The sequence below is a fragment of the Rhinatrema bivittatum genome, chromosome 6, assembly GCF_901001135.1.
Source record: "Rhinatrema bivittatum chromosome 6, aRhiBiv1.1, whole genome shotgun sequence".
Lineage (NCBI taxonomy): Eukaryota > Metazoa > Chordata > Amphibia > Gymnophiona > Rhinatrematidae > Rhinatrema > Rhinatrema bivittatum.
The window spans coordinates 38,777,972-38,791,521 of NC_042620.1; the positions used below are offsets into that span (position 1 = coordinate 38,777,972).

General features: G+C 44.2%; 1 protein-coding gene across 1 annotated transcript in view; it reads right to left on the bottom strand.

Moving 5' to 3' along the window:
• Nucleotides 1-13,550, bottom strand: part of ESYT3 (extended synaptotagmin 3) — a 193,069-nt gene that overhangs the window by 83,018 nt on the left and 96,501 nt on the right. The window contains exons 5-7 of the mRNA XM_029605310.1: nucleotides 11,378-11,447; nucleotides 6,492-6,581; nucleotides 4,687-4,742 (exon numbers count right to left, since the gene is read on the bottom strand). Coding sequence (XP_029461170.1) covers nucleotides 4,687-4,742; nucleotides 6,492-6,581; nucleotides 11,378-11,447 — 216 coding nt within the window. The remainder of the gene's footprint in view (nucleotides 1-4,686; nucleotides 4,743-6,491; nucleotides 6,582-11,377; nucleotides 11,448-13,550) is intronic.

Sequence of the window (13,550 nt, forward strand, 5' to 3'; positions counted from 1 at the left end):
TGGAGCTCTCTGCCTGCCTCTGGGGACTGCGCGTGGAACAGGGAGCATTTCAGAGAATGCTACCCTGGAGGTTCTGGATTTCAGCTTTCTACCTAAGAGCCTAAATTTGGTCCCACATTTTCTTATGTCATTGGTGCCCACATGTACCACGACAACCGGCTCCCTCCCAGCACTGTCTAAAATCTTATCTAGGTGACGCGTGAGGACTGCTACCTTCATACCAGGCAGGCAAGTTACCAGGTGATGCTCACGCCCACCAGCCACCCAGCTATCTACATTCCTAATAATTGAAACAACAACTATGACGGTCGACTTAACCCTTCGCTCCCTAGTCTTTGTAGTATAACCGTTTCACATTTACCTGTTCAAGTCCTTTCATGATTTTGTAGACCTCTATCAAATCCCCCCTCAGCCATCTTGTCTCCAAGCTGAACAGTCCTAACTTCTTTAGCCTTTCCTCCTAGGGGAGTCGTTCCATCCCCTTTATCATTTTGGTCACCTTTCTCTGTATAGGCATTTTAGAGCCTAGTATAATATTTGCAGAGTTGTCTTTTTATAAGTAGGGCTGTCTGAGTACTGGCAGTTGGTGCTCAGCTTACCCAAGGCTATAAGGGCCAGGCCCATAATCAACTTGTGCTATAACAGGTCTAATGCCATGAGACCATAAGTAACAAAACAAAAGCATTGTGTGTCATCATGTTAAATTCAAATAGTGCTCAAACAATCATCGTAAATAGACTTTGCACTTAACACAAACTTTAAATTACAGGCCTTCATAAAAATGTGCTGGAAAGTTCTCACTTACTAATGGTTACCTGCTATAAAAAAAAAAAAAAGAAAAAGAACTAAACAAACCATATAGGTGACTCAGCATATAGCATAATCATTGTTTTCACCAATTCACTTTTTTTCTCTTTAAAAACTGTGCAAAAATATAAAAATTATAAAAGTGAAGGCATGAAACTTGGCAACATTTATCTTATTACATGAAGATGGCAATCCTTCTCCACAGATCTGCAATACCATAAACTAGCCCAGCCCAACACGACTCGTATTTCATTTTGAAACTTTGTCAGGGGCAATTAGTGCAGGCATCCGGGCAACATGACTGATAAGCTCACTTATTATGTGTGTATTTGAACCTATGTTGCCCGGATGGGGGTGGAGAAGGGAAGAGAGAAAGTCTCTGCAGCTGCAGCACACTCTTCCCCCTCCAATCTCAATATGAGAGTGGGTAAAATGTTAAAATCCCAAGGTAAGAGAATTGCAGGTCTGGGCTGGACAAGAAACAATGCCTGCAGGGAACAGTGGCAGAGGAATTAGGGGTTCATGGGGTGGGGAATAGGAGGTGGCAGCTGCTCGGGAGGGAGTGGCAGCTGGCAACTACAGCAGAAGCACAAATCCATCCCAACCTTGCGGATAACAAAAAATTACCGACCAGCAGCATCAGCAAATCCACTCATCTCTTGCTTTTCCTGTCCCCAAACATTCTGGGTCATAAGGGCAGGACAGGAGTCGGCGCACTCTTCTCGCTATCCTAACTCGCGTACCGGCGGCGCGGTTGTGAAAAGCAATGCGGAAGCCAGAACCGTTCCAACGAGAGGTTAAGCAAGTTGTGAAACTGTGTGGTGTGTTTTGTAAGGGGGGGGGGGCGACAGGAGGGAGGGTGAATTATATCTGCGTTGTGATATGAAAACCCGTATCCAAATCATTCAAAGGTAACTGCTATCGAACTATAGAGAGCGCAAGTGAAAATATTTACAACAGCATGAGCCAGATGCCGTTCTTAGCAGGCGGGCGGGCGGGCAGGCAAGCAATATGACTACTGTGCTACGCCCATCTGACTACAAAGCTACGGTGACACTAAGGTGGGGGGTGGGGGGGGGGGGAATAACACTGTTGCCAAAACACAGACAGTTGTGTGGACAGCCCGGCGGGTGGGTGACAATATTGCACGCCATATTATGCAGAGGACCCAGATTTGATTTCTGCTTCCCGGATCGGCACGAGGCAGGGATGCTGCAGAGCCTGGGGATGAGGTGGGGAGAAGGGGAATCTCAGCGATGACACAGACACAGCCACACCCAGAGGCTGGATCTTAGGCCCACAACTGCAGGGGTTACGGAAGGAACTCTGGTTTGTGACCTCCCAGCTGAGGACTGTCACTACCATAGCAGAGGGAAGCAGGTTGGGCAGAGATATAAAATAGGGCAAAAAAAAAAAATAAATTTCAAAATAGTAAATCTTATTGTGCTAGATCCCAGCCCTGGAGGCTCATGGGAGTGAGGCAACTGCCAGGCCAAAAAAAAAACCAAACAAAAAAACCCCCCAAAGCATAAAATAAATCAAACCTGCCAGATGTAAGATAAGATCACAACGGCAGGTTCTTCTGTGGGCAGGTGGATTTAGTACACAAAAAAGTACTGAGTAACAGCAGCAGCTAAGCTGGGAACACTGACAAGAGGCTTGAGCTACAGACGCGTACTTTAAAAAGCATCTGACTATAAAGCCATAGTGACACTGAGCAGATCATTCAGTACCAGGGGAAATAATCACCAAATGCATACAGATTTCACAGCAGTACACAGCCTGATCTCCTTCAGGATTGTTTAGGAAGACACCCATCCTAGAACAGTTATCATGAGCTTCACTGGGCTTACTGTCAAACAAAGAAAAGCTTTCCCAAAAAAAAAATAATAAAGAGATGAGCAGTGTCCAAACAATTTGCTGTTTCACTATTTACATCTCCCAAGCGATTAATGCACAGGAAGAAACATCCCTGGCTAACTCGAATGTCAAGTTGCTCCACGCCTGGGCATGTCGGTACAACTTGCTCTCACCTGTGCACCAGTGAACAGCGCTCATCTCTGAGCTGAAAGCCGAGAAAACGACACCGCGGATCTGAAAGAGCAAAGCGCTCAAAGGCAAAAAACTAAGACAAACAGACAGAAAAGTTTAGAACCCAACACCAAACCCAACACTAAAATGGTTTCCATTTTTAAAGCTGCAGTTTATCTGTAAGCGGCGTGTGAATTTGTCTGCCGTTTTGTTTTCTACACTCAGTATCAGGTTTGTCACTTACAGCAATTAATTTAATCAACCAGCCCCTGCACTTCACAGGCAGGCGGTGGAGCTCAGATTACAAATGGAGAAATACCTTTAACGCAACTACTAGCAGCATCTCCTCTTTTGCTTTCATCTTACAGCAGTCTCACCTGGCTACCCGATGAGCTCTCCCCATAGAGATGGAGAACAAGCTGCTTTTTGAAGTTATGTAAATTACTCTGTAACACAGGGTGTGGATCCTTCTTTAAGGAAACTTGCCTTTCCCCTCCAGGCTGCGACAGTGTGCCTGAGCTTAGTAAGAAAGCAGCAATATAATTATGCAATCAAGTTAAAAAACTGAAATTTCAGTTTTGCAAGATTTTTTTTTTGTTTAATTTTACACAATGTTATCATCTAAACCCTCAGGCTTGGAGGCACTTTGTTGCATAGACAAGATGAAAGCAGGCGGCTAAAAATATTCCCGATATCTGCAGATATGCACATAGCCCCTTGCTATGCAACGGTGTTTCCCGCAGGCAGCTCCACGCACGCAACGGTTTATTACGGTTTCACCTAGTAAGTAAACGCTGGGATGATGTTTTTGCTTTTGTAACCTGCTTAAGAACATAAGAATTTGCCATACTGGGTCAGACCGAGGTCCATCAAGCCCAGCGTCCTGTTTCCAACAGTGGCCAAGCCAGGTCTTTGGACAGTTCCACTGAAAAAGCAGGACATAAACTATAAGTATAAGGCTTAACCCATAAAGAAAACAGAATAAAGTCATTAATGGTTACTGTGGAAGCTCAGGTTACTTTCCGAAAGCCTCAGAAAATGGAAAGCTTACAGCAGGGGCCTTCAATGGCCCACAGAGCTCGATTTTCCAGCCTGCCAGTTTTTGTTTTTTGTTTTTTTTTAATTATTTTACAATGACAGGATTCAGCCCCCGAAAGAAGTTTCTTGCCTTTGGAAATAGGAGGGGAAGGAATATATTTTTTTATTTTTTTAAATCCCTGGTGTAGAGCAGCAGAAAAGTGGCAGGATTTTCCAGGCCCGGTCAGCGAGAGAAGAAATGGGGGTCCATGGCATTGGAAAGCTGGGGACTAGCAAAAAAGGTGAGAAGGAGAGGGAAATATGAGGGGATGGATGAGAGCATATGAAGGGTGGGAGAGTAAGAGAAAAGGAGGAGGAGTGCATCACAAGAACACACATACCCCCTTCTCAGGGGGCAGATGCAGAGTATGTGGTACTCAGAAATCTAGAAATATTACTGACCCGCTCTCTCCCTGCTTCCCCAGCATTTCAAATCATCACAAGGGCCCAGACATGAGTGCACTCCTGACCCCCACCCCCATGCAAAATCTGAGGGGGGGGACCCCCTTCCTGCGATTTGAAATGCCCTATGTAGCACTGCCCTGAAAAGTCTGGGGACCCCTGGCTTACACATTACCTCTAGCAACAGCAGGGAAGACAAACAGTTGGCTATGATAGGGAACAGTCAATGAAGCTGGACCAAAACCGCAGCCAGCAAGCAACCCAACAGCTACGCTCTGGACGCAGCTGCTAATGGACGGTTTCATTACCTTCCGAGGAAGCACAGCAGACATTTCTTTAGCAAAATTACACAAATGAACGTTTATCTACCTGACTCCAGGGATTTCCAGGAGGTTTGTTAACCCTGTCCAGTTGATTTCCAGGTGCTAAAACAATAAGAAACATCAACAAGCTTTTTTTTTTTTTTATATAATGTGCAATTCTTAAACAGGGCATGGATCCAAGCTCTAAACCAGGTTCAGTTGTTTCAAATCTGAAGGCTTTCTATATCACGAGCAAGACATACATTTTATTATTCACCACTGCAATATACTCCAAATAAGAGACATCCTGGGCTTTGGTTCTTTTTTTTCCCCGCTGGTACCATGTACAGTCACCATTTTGTACCAATAGGGGCTGTGGCACTTTGTCCTGTGACCTGGGCCTTGCCATTTGGGACTCTTGTCATGATAAATACTGTGCTCCACTGGTGCAAGCACATTCAGAGTCAAATTAAGATTGCCATTTGCACATCAGGTTTCTGTTTCCACCTACACTGGCTGCCTTCTTTTTTGAATAAAACTATTTTATCTCACCCAGCGTTGCCTGTTTTCAGAGTTACTGATAACTTATATGGGGGCAAATGTAATAAGCTGCGCCAAGCTTATCATATGTGTTTTTACTGCGGTTAGCGCAGGTTTTCTTTGGTGCCAACATTGCCCAGGTATGTAACAAGGGCCTTAGCGCTGAAAAGATCTGCAGCAAGCTTAGCACAAGTGCATACAAATTGCAGGACAATAGCCTAATTAGATATCACCCTGCAATGCAAGGAAATGCGCAGAGGCAGCTGGTCCTCTTCCTGACCAATCCGCTGTCATTAAGGGAGCAGCCCTGCCCAGAGGAGGTAAGGCCTCTCTGACTGGGGTTGCCTGGGGATGGGATGAGTGAGTTGGAGTTTGGGAAGGGAGGGAGGGCCTCACCCTGCCGAGCTGGTTCAGCCCAGCCCGCTCTGCTTGGCCCTTCTTCCACTGCTAGTAAGGATTTGCAGTTGTAATAGGCCTGCAAATAGCCTCAGCGTAAAAAAAAAAAGAAAAGAAAAAAAAGCACCCATTTTACTTCTAGCGTGCTTTTATTTATGCATGGATCATTTGCATCCCATTAGCTAAAATTTAAAGCCAATTTTAGTGCAGGTTTTATTACATCGGCCCCCGATGTGCAGGAAATCATATGATTACAATTGTCCCATGTAACTTGCTACCCAAGGCTAAGAGGTGGGGGAAAAGTACAGAATACCGCTAGGCTAGAGCAGAGGAGCAAATCTGAAGCCCCCGGTTCAGGTTCCATCTCCACTTCTTGTGTGAACATAAGACGTGCCAAGTATGATCAGACTAATGGTCCTTCGAGCCCAGCATCCTGTCTCTGCAGCCAATCTCGGTCTCTTGGAATTACTCGGCAGATATGGATGGGGAGATTCATCACCTATTGCAAAGCCTACGTCTACCTGGCTAATATTTGTCAGTGGGCCTGTTCTCCAGGAATATGTCCAAATGTATTTTTAAACATCAGGGCTTAACGTCTGATAGAACGGTCCAGAACAAGTGTCCCGATACTGCTTGGGGCAGAAGGGACCACATGGATCAATTCTGGGCCCCCACCTGCCCCTGCCCCTCCACAAGGAGACAGGGCTGAACTGCCGAGACTGAGGCGAGGAGGTGGCAGAGACCTCAGTAGTACCAAAAAGACAAGCATACTGTAATACAATCAAATTTTGCTAAAGGAAATACATGAATTGCCATCAATAAGAGGCAAAAACTGTTAAATGCTGTTGCCTCCAGCTGGTTTCATGCTCTGAATCTTAAACAGCTCTTGGCTGAATCTCAGAAAGAAAAAACACCCAGTAATTTTAAAATACTTACAGGCTTCTGAATGAAAAACATGGTCACAGCTCCCACAAAAGGTAGTTCGGAAAGGAGAGGTGCTAGAACCACCCGCAGAGTCCCATGAACCTACAAACACAGCAATGCAAGCAAAGCGTTAGACAGCTCGGAGCCGATGCCTGCTTCTGAAATAATAAAGTCTTTCCCAATCTAACAACACAATCAATAGGCCTTTCTTATTGCATTTAGCATGCCCAGAGGTTTGCATGTCAATACAGACTGTTAAAGCAAGCTTACCTTACGGACAAAATGATTTTATCTTGGTCAACATGAACACAAATGAAATGCTGAAGGATAAAGGGAAAAAGTTTTGTATGCCCGTTAAACTGAAATCAAGGCGTGATGACAGGGTGGGCAATCAGTGGTAGTAAACGTCCTGCTGGGAGACGCTATGGGCAGAGAGGGCAATCCCACTCACTAAGAATTTGAATGCGTCAGTGACCTGCAGGCGGGAGGTGTCCAGGTCTGTTTAAAAACGGACCTATTAAGTTTAAAAGGAAAAAAAAATAAAAGACAAAGCACTAGCTGAGCAGGTATGTGGGCTCCGGTGACGCCACCTGCTGGCCTCCCTAATGGTTTCAAGCATTTGCAGGCTTGAGGGAGGTACTTGAGAAGCAGCAGGCACAGGCAGGAACGATGCAGGTTCTGCTGCTCCTGCATTTCAACACCCCAATGAATTTCTTATCCTCTGTTTTCCAAAGAAACAGCATAATAAAATTTAAGAGCAGACTAGGGCGGACATGTCCATACCCTCCTCCTCAGCCTCCTGCTAGAGGGAAAATTGATTTTATCAGCGAGTAGGCGGCTTTGCTGCTTTAACCAACCAGATCATGATCTTGGACATTACCATTGTAAACCTTACTCCATATTTTTCAATTTAAACAAAGCCTTTAAAAAAACATTTCCCCCCCCCCCCCCCCCAGAACTGCAGGGACAGAAAAGGATTGCATGGTCCACCTAATCTACCCATTTGTACCTGCCTACTGTGCTGTCACATCCTATGCAAGTACTGATCTCCTCCTGTTCACTTCTGGGGTCCTTCCTGGAGACAGAAGAGACATCTGAAGCACATAGAATGATGAGCAGGGGCAGACTGGCCTATCGGGGGATCAGGCATCCCCTGGTGGGCCAGTTGCTCCGATCACTTGGTTTTTCCTGCCCCGAAGAAAAACCTGCAGAGCCGCAACAGAGCCCATCCTGCTGCGGCCTGAAGAGAGGCCCGAATGCCTATCATTCTACCAAAGAGAGGCCTGCGCGGCAGCAGCCAAGGCCCTCCACGCCCCCCAGCCACCTTGCAGGAGCCATGGGTAGCAGTGGCCTTCATCCTCCTCCCTTCCAGCATTGAAGAGCAGCACTGCATGAAAACTGTGTGTGTGTAAGTGTGTGTATGAGAGAGAGAGAGAGGAAGCCTGGGTGTGTGTATGAGAGAGAGTCTGCATTATGTATGAGATAGCCTGCATGTGTATGCAAGTGCGACAGAGCATATATGTATGTGAGAGACATATGTATGAAAATGAGAGTACCTGAGTGTGTGTGTGAGAGTGAAGGTCTATGCATGTGACAGCACATATATGAGAGAGACAGCCTATGTGTGTATGTGACAACATGTGTGTATGTTGGGAGGGAGAGAGAGAAAGGTTGTGAGGCCCCCTCCCCCAATCCACAACAATCTGTGGGTGACTGGATATCAAACAATCCCAGGTATGGCGAGCTGGAAATGTTTAATCCTATTAGTTTACATGTTGGGGTGTTATTTCATGTCTGCTGTTTGAAATATTTAATGTTTGGGAAATATTGCAAAAAACTTATTTTAATTATTGGATGTTCGAGAGCCAGTCAGCATGTAAGTGAGAGTAAATAAGGGAGTTTTGTGAGAATGAGCATATATGTTAGACAGCGAAAGAAGATAGATTGTGCATACCTTCTATCCCTGACTAATCCATGACAATCTGAAAGTGACTGGAATTTAAAGTTTCCAGGTAGGAAGAGCAAGGGAATTTTTTTAGCCTTAGTTTTAATTATTGGGTGTTATTTGATGCATCTGCTGTTTTGAAATACTTTATTGATTTTTTGTTTTAATTTTCCAATGTTATATATTTGTAATCATTCGATGTTCTATTCATCAGCTGCTTTTAAATATTTATTCTTTTTTTGAGTATAGTTTTACTATTATGATTGATGGTTTATATATCTTGATTTTGTTTGATGTTTGGTTTTCCATCATTGTACTGTCTTATGGTTTCCAATTCAGTTTTTGTTGCATGTTTCTAGTTAAACTTTATTGTCTATTCTGTATTTGGTGAGGGGCTGTGTGTTCTGCATGTGCGACTGAAGTGAGGTATTCTGCTAGCATATAGTTTCTTTGTAGGGATCTATAACAGCTTGGCTTGTTCTGTTATCCTAGTATCAGGTGTATCAGTGTTTTAGGGCCTGCTGTAATAGAGTAGGTAGGCATTCAGAGCCCGGAGAACTATAAAAGCAGCAGATTCTGTAGCACTCAGTCAATGGGAATGAACTGAAATGGCAGGTGTGATATGGAGAAGTGGAGGCAAGCTACAGGCACAAAAAGGGATGGGGTGAGCCAAGAGGAAGTGTTGATGAAGTGTTGGGGAGACTTCTGTAGGCTGGGCTTTCCTCCTGAAAGGGTCAATTGACTGTGGGAACAATGAGTCTCCTGGAGTGAGGATGGGAATGAGAATGGGAAAGGGAGAGGGAGAGAGCACCTGCAGGCTGGGGAAGGGCTGGCAGGAAGCAAAAACATTTAGATAAACACGTGGCAGTACTGAAGCAGGGATACTCACTGTGTGAGTATATGAGCAGCAGCAGCACCAGCACAATGACAGAATGTGTATTTCAAAGAGAGAGACACAGAAAGATACCCATTCACACTTCTCTAACACACACCCATACACTGTGAGCAAGAGTGTGTGTGTGTGAGCATCTTTGTGTCTAAGAGACTATGTATATGTGACACTGGCTGACCGTGTGGTCATCACATTACTTGGCAACTAGTTAAAGAGCTGATTGCTTGGCAAAAAACTAATACCAGACCAGGAATCCAAGATATAATTATGAGAAATGTAACCAGACTTGGGAGCGGATGGCAACCAATTGCATGGATGGAAGATGGCACGCAGCTATCTAAGTTATTTAGGAAAAATGTGAAATTTCTGTTGGATATTTTTTGGCTCAGTTCTTCCAGGCCACATGATATACCAATGAAGGGTCAGGTTGGCATACTTTTGGGAACTGTTGAAACATGCTGCAGGGAAAATGCACAAGGGAGTCAGCCAGATAACTTGTGGGCCAGTTTTGAAAAAAAAAAAAAAAAATCCCTCGGGTGAATATTTTTCTGCAATCCACCCCTGATGAGTATCAGTCAATTCAAATGTAGGGATTTTCAGCCCACACTCATGAGGTTTATACCTGAGCCTAAAATTAAGAGGCTGATGCATGGGGGAAAAAAAAAGGATTACTAAAGAGATGATCATCTGGCCCAAAGGCCACAGAATGCGGCTTCCTTCAGATCACAGAACAAAGTGTTTCCGAAAGCTCAGTGTTTCTCAACCACTGGTTCCCGGTCCACAGATCAACGGTGATTGGAGGAGGAAGCAAGACCTGCCCTGCAGCTGCACACACTGCACCGCACTGCACCTGCACCACTTCCTCCAGGCCACTGCGCTCTGGAATCTTTTTCCATCCCCTCAATGGGGGCCTGTCCTGAGGCCTCATCTCTGAGTAGTGGATATTAATGAACTGGCATAAGACTGACTCAGGGTCTTGCTCTACTTTCAAGTCACTCCTCCTGTACAGAAGCCAGGAGGGGATGGGAGCAGAGCAGACAAAGACTCAGTTTCATGCAGATTTGTTAATGTTGAACTGCAGACGATCCCCTTCTATGGGTCGGGACTCCGGACCAGACCCAACCGGAAAAGAAAAGTCCACAAGGTGGGATTATTAATTGTAGTAGTGCTGCTGACTAGCAGGGGAAGAGAGAGAGAGAAAGGCAGGTATCTTTTTATTTTATTTATTTATTTATTTATTTTGAATGATGAGCTGGTGGCTGACTGAGGAAGGAGGAGAGGGGTTTGTTTGTTTGTTGTTTTTTTTTTAATGACCAACTAGTGGCTGACTGGACAGGGGAGGGATTTTTATTTTTCAATGATTCTCTGCTGACTGGCTAGGAAGGAGGGAGATATTTTTTCTTTTCAGAGGACAATACCGTGAGATGGCTGGGAAAGGGGGGGAGGGAGAAGTTTGTTGTTTTTTTTTTTTTTTTATAAAGAACAAGGTTTTGGGATTTTTTTTTTTTTAGAAAATTTTCTTCAACTGGCTAGTTACCTTCTTAAAATGACAGACCGGCTGCAGGGCTGACCCATGAGATTAAAGATCAGGTGGGGGAGGGACTATATCCTTCCCTGCCCCTACTTTAATGGAGAAAACTCCCTTCCCTGCTCATCAGTGCTGCAACTGGTCCACTTAATTTAAGGAAAGTATCTAACCAGTCCCTGCCATAGAAAAGGTTGGGAAGTGCTTCTAAAGCTGGCGGGTACACTATGCTACAGCAGGGGTTCACGGCCTCCCCTTCACTTGCAGTATTCAAGATTTGTGTTTCTTATTTCACTTTTTACAGATTCTCGCTCTGTGCTCGGAGAGCCCTCTGCAAGCGAGGAGATATTTTCCTTTTACTACTGATGTACAGGGGGGGAGAGGAGAGGCATTTTGAATATTTGATTCCTATGTTACCAACAGTAAATCATATGCCATAGCCTTCTACCATTCCAGACTTTTGCTTGGTGCATTTTCCCCAGTTCATTAAAGCACATGGATTTCTGGTGACCTACACCGGTGTGTGCTTTACTCACCTGAATACCCTTTACCCCCGCCTTACACAACTTCTTCACTTCCACGTTGATCTCGCAGTCTCCTATGTAACTACAAACAAAACTGGGATTCAAGTTCTAATTCTTAGATCTTGTAACCACATTTACACTTTTTACATGGAAAAAACATACACACTGCTGTGACATTTTCATTACAAAATGTGCAGTCCATGTCAGACAAATACACATTATAAATATGTGGTGATTCAGAAGAATACAATGAGAATGCTTTAACAGACAGACAAAGGTATATAGGTCATCTTCAAGAAGAAAGGAAAGGCATTAGGTTAAGCTGTCTTACTGTGGTGGGGGAAAGGCTAGTTGCCAACCAGGCCTGTGGGCTCAGGGGCACCTCGACCCATCCACTGCACACCAAGGGCACTTTTCAAGGTGGGGGGGAGATCGGAAGGGTCCGGAGTGGGGGCACTAGGCCACCAGGTGACTGCTTGGGGTTGGGGGGGGGGGCTCTACTGGCCTTTCATTTTTATGGAAAAGGGGGCATGGAGGGGTTCAAGAAAGGAAGGGGGGTCTCCCATTGCTCTGGCAGGAGTGGCGCTTTTGGCAGGGGGTTGGGGCTCTCACTGTATGGCAGATTTTTTTTTTTAACTTGTTTTTGCAGGGCCACCTCAAATAGCTGCCCCGGGGCAGATGGAGGGTCTAGTAAGACCCTCAGTGTCTTTTGGTAAAAGTTGGTGGGAGGGGGTTGAGTTGGTGACCCCCATGCATTGGGGGCTGCCCTTGCACATTCTCTAGGCCTCAGCCACTTTCCTTTGTCTCATGGACTTTTTCCACAAGACACAAGAACGTGGCGATACTGCATTACCACCTCCCCCTGCAATATTGGGCCCCTCCTGTGATAAAAAAAAAATCATGGTTTAGTGAATCTGGACCATGACGATGTCCTATATACCTTAAGGCACTTTAACTTGGAGACAGAGCAGCTATTAGACTAGACTATGGGGTAAAGCCAATAGTTGTTCAGACCTGCACAATTTGAAGGGCATTCTCTTTCAAGGATACATGAAAAACAGGGAAGTTAGAATATCAGAGTCTGTGGTTAAGATTGAATTTACCTAAATGGATGCTTTAACAGCAAAGCAAATTCAAGCAGTATCATATGACTTATCAAGGCAGTTGTTCACCCCCAAAAAAGTTGCTAGCAGTGATTTTGTTATGGGTTTGATAGTTGCTTGGTTCTGATTGTAAATATTAATAATCTTAACATAAGGCTTGGGAGTAACCTGCACAGAGCAGCAGTTACTACCCTTAACAGAAACATGGGGGTAACCTACATGGAGCAGCAGTTACCACCATAAGAAATTTGCTGTGCAGACTAGATGGAATATTTGGTCTTTTTCTGTCATAATTACTATGTTAAAGAAAGCAGAACACTGAAAAAATGTTTACACAGTTATCACCAAAAAAGCCAAAGTGGCAAATAACTACATGCAAAGCATATTTCTAAATACAAAATTACAAATTTGCAAAAGATATGAGCATTGTTTAAAATTACCATTTTGGAAGTCCAGATAAAATGTATTCTATGCATTAAAAAAGAGTGAAGAATGACCACCAATATGGTTTAATAATGAGGTGAAAGAGGTAATTAAGGGCAAGAGCATATTTCAATAAATGGAAAGCAGACCCAAATGAATAAGATAGGCAAGAACAAATACTGGAAGGTTAGATATAAAAAAGACCAAGAGATTTTGAGAAGCTTGATATAAAGGACTAAACCTAAAAATTTTCAAGTACATATGAAGTAAAAAGCCTGTGAAGGTGGTTAGTTGGGCTGCTAGATGCCCAAAGGATAGAAGGAGTGCTCAGGAAGGACAAGGAAATAGCACATAAACTGAATGAATTCTTTGCCTTGGTCTTTAATGAGGATGTTGGCAACACACACTCAAAAAACATTCTTTAATGGTGATGATTCTGAGCAACCAAAATACAACTCTACAATAATGGAGAATGCAATAGATCAAACAAATTAAAGAGTAACAAATCACCAGCATGGGTGTAGCATAACAACATAAGATTGTTATACTGGGTCAGACCAAAGGTAAATAAATCTCAGTATCCTGTGGCCAATCCAGGTCACAAGCACCTGGCAGGATTCTAAAAGATAGATTGATTCCATGTTGCTTATCCCAAGGAT